The sequence below is a fragment of the Quercus suber genome, unplaced genomic scaffold (genome assembly GCF_002906115.3).
Source record: "Quercus suber isolate HL8 unplaced genomic scaffold, Cork oak 2.0 scaffold_802, whole genome shotgun sequence".
In the NCBI taxonomy this organism is placed as follows: domain Eukaryota; kingdom Viridiplantae; phylum Streptophyta; class Magnoliopsida; order Fagales; family Fagaceae; genus Quercus; species Quercus suber.
Genome location: NW_027070237.1, coordinates 107,519 through 115,694, shown reverse-complemented (window position 1 = coordinate 115,694; position 8,176 = coordinate 107,519). Strand labels below are relative to the sequence as shown.

Genomic DNA, 8,176 nt, shown 5'->3' with positions numbered 1-8,176 from the left:
CATGGACCCTATCGACAAATTAAGCCACTGAATAGAATTTAATTATGTACGTGATAATTAGTCACCAAAAAAAAAAAAAAATTCATCGAAGCCGTTTGAACTTTGTATTCCAAGAAAATTTTTGTCACCTTTGGATTTGTCAAATGCTAATGGTTAATGCGTTAGTTGAATGGAAGAGTTTTGGGATAATTTGTATAACAATCTTGTCACCTGTGGATCTGACAAATGCTTTTGGTACTAAGGAAGGCTTCGATGAATCCCTATATGTCTCCCTGTTCTTTTTTTTTTTTTTTTTCCACACCAGATTTGGATAGTAAATAAGTTGAGCCAAGTTGAATATTAAAATAATAAAGTTTTGTTACAAAATTGGATAGTCTAATGTTACAACCTTACTCAATATCTTTTTATTAGAAATGAATTTTGACAAATCTATTATTAGATTACATTTTCTTCTTATATCTTCTGTACTTACAAAATTTCTAAAATATTAAATATCAATAACTATGTTATCAATAAATTGTTTTAATTGCAAATTTTTGTAATTTAAAATTATACATAAAATATAAGATTATAGATAATATAGTAAATAATATCTGAATGACACAAAATTTGACATGTGTATTTAGAGCATAAAGAACATACAGTTCAACGGTTAGATTTTCAAAATATATAGCAATATTTATTTTATTGACTAAAGTTGTAGACTTAGACTACAACCAATTTTGTAGCTAAACTTTAATCCCTAGCAAATAATTAATCTTCGGCTGTCCTGTCCATTTTTACAACTTTCAATTATTACTAAGAATATATATACCTATGTCTTGATTAAACGAACGATTCGGTTGTTAATAGAATTGGATAATGTAACTAAAAGTTACAAGGCTTTAGACTATAATAATGGAAGTTGAACTATCTCACCATTTTGGGGAGTTGGTATACTAAGAGCTTATGAAGCAAAGGTATGGGCTTGATAGAATGTTTAGTTGGTTTTAATTGTAATGTAATTCTTGTGGATGGGGTGGGGGTGTGGGGGGGGGGGGGGGTGTTATGAACCCATATGTAGAACTCACTCTTGAAAACCAGCTTATAAGGGAAGGGTGCCCAAGAGCTTATAAACATAAGATCATAACATACCATCTTGCTTCACAACTGACGTCCATGATAGCTCATTGTAGTGACACTGACCTATAATTTTAATCTAGCCTCTAGGTTGCCCCTTTCGATCCGACCACAAAGCTACGCTTGCTTAATTAGGGTGGTGGTTGGCTCTGAGACGAAATGTTACAAACTCATGTGTAGAACTCATATTTGAAAACTAGCTTACAAGATGAGGGTGCTCAAGAGCTTATAAACACATGGTTAAATTTACACTTAATACATGTGGGACACTAGGACTGTAACAAGGGGGGGGGGGAGGGGGGGAGGGGAGGAGAGTTGGGATTCAAGTGTTTAGAGAAGAGTTTCGCGCATATATACCCTTAGATTAGGTTATGATAGAATTTCTGTCTTTTATAATAAAAAAAAAAAATAGTATTGCACAAATTTTAATTTTCCTAAAAAGTAAAAGGAAGTAGCCTTAAATTTGGTTACAAATGCTTCTACGACTAGGTCATAGGTCGTATTCATTTGATTGATTTAATTTAGCAGTAAACACTCACTTAGTTAAGTTTAATTATTTAACGCTCAAGTTTATTGTCATCATACAAAAGATAAAAATCTTATATCACACTTTTAATGTTCTATGTTATACTCTATATATTGAAATATGCCATGTTTGGCAACATAACTCCTAAAGGTTCAAGCTTAATTAAGGAGTCATTTTAAGTTCACTACTAAAGAAGATTAGAAAAATCCTCAATCTAGCTAGTCCGCGATTGTAAATAAAAACAAAGTTGTCTATGAATAACTCAGATTTAATTTTTTTAATAAAAATTATTTATATTTTCTTATTTGCTTATTTAACTATTACACAAGTTGAGAACAAACATAATAATGCAAAAAGGGTAAACAAAAATAAATGTAATTACATAATTCGTAAACAACTTTGAGCTACTTAATTAATCAAATTATATAATTTTTATTACAATTCAGCTATTGATTATTAGAATAGATTTATGAAAGGGGTAAATTTTTTTTTTTGGTACTATTTATTATATATATGCAAAAAAATAAATTAATCAAATAACTTGTGAATAAGCTTATCTAGCTTGTTCAAAGAAAACTTAAACAAAGCTTGAATATGTAATCTAATTTGATGATAAGCTTAAGCTCAACTCTTGTTTTATATATATATATATATATATATATATATATAAAACTATGATCCCTTGAAAATGAAGTCAANAAAAAAAAAAAAAAAAAAAAAAAAAAACTATAAGGTGAGATGGGGGATTTGAAACTAGTTTTCCCTTTATGATAGAATTGGATAATGTAACTAAAAGTTACAAGGCTTTAGACTATAATAATGGAAGTTGAACTATCTCACCATTTTGGGGAGTTGGTATACTAAGAGCTTATGAAGCAAAGGTATGGGCTTGATAGAATGTTTAGTTGGTTTTAATTGTAATGTAATTCTTGTGGAGTGGGGGTGGGGTGTGGGGGGGGGGGGGTGTTATGAACCCATATGTAGAACTCACTCTTGAAAACCAGCTTATAAGGGAAGGGTGCCCAAGAGCTTATAAACATAAGATCATAACATACCATCTTGCTTCACAACTGACGTCCATGATAGCTCATTGTAGTGACACTGACCTATAATTTTAATCTAGCCTCTAGGTTGCCCCTTTCGATCCGACCACAAAGCTACGCTTGCTTAATTAGGGTGGTGGTTGGCTCTGAGACGAAATGTTACAAACTCATGTGTAGAACTCATATTTGAAAACTAGCTTACAAGATGAGGGTGCTCAAGAGCTTATAAACACATGGTTAAATTTACACTTAATACATGTGGGACACTAGGACTGTAACAAGGGGGGGGGGGGAGGGGGAGGGAGAGTTGGGATTCAAGTGTTTAGAGAAGAGTTTCGCGCATATATACCCTTAGATTAGGTTATGATAGAATTTCTGTCTTTTATAAAAAAAAAAAAAATAGTATTGCACAAATTTTAATTTTCCTAAAAAGTAAAAGGAAGTAGCCTTATTTTTTTTTTTTTTTTTTTTTTTTTTTTTTTTTTTTTTTTTTTTTTTTTTTTTTTTTTTGTGCTTTGTAATTGCAAGGGATAGAACTCTCGAGCTAACGGTTACAATGAAACCGGGTACCACTATTTTTTTTTTCCTCTTCTTGGTAATATTTACATTCATAAACTAATTAATAAGCTAGTTGATATTAACCCTATGATTAATTGGTGAGATCAGATTTGGCTTTCATATTGCTTATATTTTTAAGGTTAAATGGGTAGATGTACACGTTTATGGGGGAGGCATATTAGAAATAAAATAGTTATTTGTAGCTGTTTTAGATATTATAACTGTAAGGGCAGGTTTTGGATCCTAAGCCCACAAGGTAACAGGATTAAGGCCCAAATAGTCCAATACAAAGAATTTTTAGAGAGTGGACTAAAAACTAGGTTTTGGTGAGTTGGACAACGCCCATAATGGATCAAAGATTGAAATAAAACATAGAAAAACAGGCTTTATGTAAAGAAATCATTTCTCGGCAAAGTCCAAAGAGAGTAGCTCTTGAGTATATTCTTCTTAGACTTGATTACAATTTCAGTTCTTTGTGTTACAATGTTTTTCAGATTCTCAAATGAACCTCCCCCTTTCCCTAAAGGATCTTTCACATTATATAGCCTCTTTTGGCTGATCTTGGCCCTTCATTTGTTGATTATGCAGGCCACTACTCGAGTGTTTATCCCATCAGACGTCCTCCCAAGTCTTCTGTGAGTTGCGTCAATCAAGACAGCGCTGTTCAAGTGTCTTCTCCACATAAATGCGTCCAGGGGGTTTGGTGGGGTGCATTAAATATGGTGGCAGCTACCATCCCCTCAATCACGTTAAGACTAACTCTCTTTCTCCCTCTAAAGCTCTTCCTCTACAGTGTGGCCCCCTCTGGTAATGTGCCATTGATGTAGCCACGACTCGCCTCTCTGGCTTTATCGTCTGAGTGTATGGACTCCTCGGAACTGTATTGGCCTCCTCGGCCTTGGGTATGACACGAGGCATTATTACCTTATTAAATTTCTGTATCCCACAATAACAATCTATAGATTTTGTGTAAAATGGATTTTGTATAATTTTATGATTTTGTGTAAATGGTTCTATAACTGTTAAGTAAGAATATATAATTAGTATTTATTTAAGTGAAGATCAAGGGAAAACTAGTTTCAAATCCCCCATCTCCCCTTATGATAGTAGGGGTGGCAAAATAAGCCCAAACTCATTTGCCCACCCAAACCCACCCACTCTAATTGAACCCAAACCCACCCAATTATTAGTTGGGTTAAATGAGCATCAACCCAATTAGACCCAATAATTATTGGGTTTTAACTAAAAACCCATTGGGCCCCATTTAACCCAAAAATAAAATACCCAAATTCAACCAAACTCTTTCCAATTAAAAAGAAAAAAAAAAGAAAAAAAAAAAAAAGAAAAAACCTTAGACTTTTCAGTGTTCAGGTTTTCATTTTCCCTCCCTCTTCTTCGTCAAATTCTCTCCAGCGGCGATCTCTGGCATTTCTACAACGGCGATCTCCAGCGTTTCTACGGCGAAGTCAGAGCCACCGGTTTCAATCTTAGCAGTTGCCGCCACCGCTATTCGCTGCTCGATTCTCGTCGGCTTAGGGAACTGCGGTTGTAGAGACGACGAGTGAGGAACAACGAGTCGATAGCAACGCAAAGAGCTAAGTCAACTCGGACAGAGATCGAGTCATCACGCATTGGTCGTAGGACTTCAACGCTTGGTACCTGGATGTCATTGCTAATGCTGAGCTCGCTAACGATGGTCTTGTGAAATTTCTTTTGATTTTTGGATTCACAATGAAATTTTTTTTGGGGGGGTTTTGTTATTATTTTACCAAATAGCTATTTTGACTACACTAGAGAGATAGCTCTCTCTCTCTCTTTTCATTTTCCTTCATCGTCCTTGAAAATTTTCTATTTGTTTCAAGGACAGTTGCTTTCGAAATTTTAGGAAAGTTTTGAGCTTGAAATTAGATTTCTTCATATTTATTACACTGTTTGGTTGCCAAGAAAGTGAGAGAAAATAGAAAAGAAAAGAAAATATTTTTTTATTTAAATTTTTAATATAATTGCTGACATGGATGTGCTTATGTGGAATTTTTAATCCTAAGAATGGAGACTAGAGAGAGTGGAAAAGGGAATCCAAGAAAGTGTTGGAGTTTTTCACGTTAGGAACATTTTGATAATTTTGATAATTTTGTGGGTTGGGGTTTACTCATAATAATTGGGTTTGGTTGGGTTTTAGTTAGAAACAATTAGTTAAATGGGTTTTAATTGGGTAAATGAGTTTTATATACCCAACTCAATTATGCCCACCCCAAACCCACCCAAACCCACCCATTTGACACCTCTAAATTGATAAGCAAAACAAACTTTCCTATCATTTTTTTAAAAATAAACTAATTAATAAGCTAGTTGACATTAACATTTTCTATCTTCACTTGAAAAAATAATTATCTGTTCTTAACAGTTATAGAAACCAGTTACACAAAATCATAAAATCATACAAAACCATTTTCCACAAAATCTACAGTTTTGTCATAATATCTTCCCTTTTTTTTTTTTTTAGGAACATTTTTGTCATAATATCTAAAGCAAATAGAAATAGGTATTTATTTCTACCCAATCAACCTTAAAAATATAAACAAAATCAAAGCCAAATCTGTTCTCACTTCTCACCAACCAGGTCCAAAAGTAATTAACATATACTAAAGTTTTACCCTGGTGGCTCATCCCCATCTGTAAGAGACTAAAAGTCCAATTTATAATCTTTTTTTGATAAACAAAAGTCCAATTCATAATCACAGCCATAATAATCGATTAATTTCATACACTCAGTGACTCAAGCAAAGCAGTTTACATTTGCTTTTTGTACTCTCATCTGCAGTAAAAGACAGCTGAATAGTGAAATAGTAACATAAACTGTCATTCTAAATAAACTTCAGACCCATTATTGACATTTATACATCCTCCATATCTCTTTATATAGCTCTCGGTCTCTCTCTCCCCCTCTCCATCTCTCTCTCTGCTACCATAAAAAAACACAAAAAGAAACAAGGCCCTCCCACTGCTATAGCTATTAGCTATACACAAACACAAGCTCGAAAACTATCTTGCTCCTTTGTTTCTCTACTATGGGGTTCCCAGTGGGTTATTCAGAGCTTCTCTTACCAAAAATCTTTATCTACGCACTTTCCTTTCTGGGTTTCTTAAGAAAACTCATCTACACCATGTTTCACTACGTGGGTCTGTCCGATTTCTTCGAACCCGACATTGCGTTGCAGGACACGGCGACACGTGTCCCCGAATTCAACTCCGTGACGGCCGTGCTGATCCGAGAAATCCTCCCCGTCGTGAAGTTCTCGGACCTGGTCGACCCGCCCGAGTCCTGCGCTGTCTGCCTCTACGAGTTCGAACCCAACGACGAGATCCGACCGCTCACAAACTGTCGCCACATCTTCCACATGGGCTGCCTCGACCGTTGGATGGGATACGAGCAGAAAACGTGTCCGCTGTGTCGGACACCGTTCATTCCCGATGATATGCAAGAAACATTCAACGAGAGACTCTGGGCTGCTTCTGGGATCCCTGAATTTTATGGAGATTATTATTCTCATCTTACTGGTTTGTAGTATTTAACTAGAAACTCTTAGTTTACAAAATTATTATAAAACCAACAAAAAAAAAAAAAAAAAGGATTTGGTTATTTGGACTGGTTCATGTGTATATATATTCGAAAAATATTCACAATTTGAGTCTAGTTATCAGAAATCAGATGGTCTTGTAATTTGTACAGTTTCATTTCTTTTGGGATAATGAATTTTTTTGAAATTCGGATCTTTATTTATTTATTTAATAATTCGAGTTTTTTTTTTTTTTTTTTTTGAGATATGAATCTAGATGTCTCCATAATCAGAAATGTCAATTGCTCTAGTTATTGATTATTTATTTATATTTCTTTTTTTTTGGGTTTTTTTTTTTTTTTGGAGTGTTGGTTTGGTTCATGAATAATTTTATGTTATGAGTGGGTTGTGGTAACGTTTGTAATGGCGAGATAAAATGTGTTTTGTCAATTGTAATATTATGATTTGAGTGTGACATGGTCATATTGGTGACTAAATTGGGACAAAGCTATGGTCACGGGCGACAAATATGTCTTCATAGTTTCGAAAATTTGCCTGTGGGGACAGACAGAGGGAGAGTAGAGTCTCTCTCGCTTCTAGTAACGTAGCAAGAAACAAATGGGTGAGAACTGAAAGTTGATACCCATCAAAAAAAAAAAAAAAAAAAAGTTGATAATGTAATTATCAACATCATTACAACAACTAGAAAGTGTTTTTCTTTATTTTTGTTTTTGTTTTTCATATAAGTGTGATGGGATTTGTACAAAGATTTTTGTTTTTGTTGTTGTTGTTGTTGTACTGGTCTGACAGAAGTGTTGCTAGTGTTTATAGTTCTAATCTATGTTGCCACCGGCCAGTTTCGTGGGATCTAATTATTAAATTGTGAAAATAAAATGATGTTCTCCGGTTTTTCAGGGAAACATGGGAGTACTGTTTCCTGTGCTTTGAGAAATTTGAGAATCTAATTAGGCATGGTGTTTCCTTTTTCTTTCTCAATCATTCACTTTGGGATAAAATTTGAACCAAACCTATCCGCTCTTTTTTATGTTTGTTATTTATCATTTACTGTACTAAATACTAATGGATTTCTTTTTTATATAAACGGATTTTTATTCAATAATATAAAAATAATTGAGTTTACTAGAAGAAAAAGGGACAAATTACACTTTTTTATCTTAATATTTCATCCCAATCACACTGAATTTCTTGAACTATCAAAATGTACTATTGATTTCTTTACTGTTTATTTTGGTGTTAAGTGTGATGGAATTTAACGTTGAAAAACTAATTTACCTTTCTCTCCTAAGCAAAGTAAACTGATTCAATGCAAAATTTCGTTAGACTTAAGTACTTAACAATAAAATAAAATAAAA

General features: G+C 33.7%; 1 protein-coding gene across 1 annotated transcript; it reads left to right on the top strand.

The window, feature by feature from the left end:
• The first annotated feature begins 6,164 nt into the window (after positions 1-6,164).
• On the top strand, positions 6,165-7,023 carry LOC112025681 (brassinosteroid-responsive RING protein 1). The gene has a single exon (XM_024058361.2). The coding sequence runs from the start codon at positions 6,315-6,317 to the stop codon at positions 6,810-6,812; it is 498 nt and encodes a 165-aa protein (XP_023914129.1). The 5' UTR covers positions 6,165-6,314; the 3' UTR covers positions 6,813-7,023.
• Positions 7,024-8,176: the final 1,153 nt, after the last annotated feature.

Excerpts from the sequence above, each read along its gene's own strand:
- LOC112025681 (XM_024058361.2), top strand. The coding sequence starts at position 6,315 with ATGGGGTTCCCAGTGGGTTATTCAGAGCTTCTCTTACCAAAAATCTTT.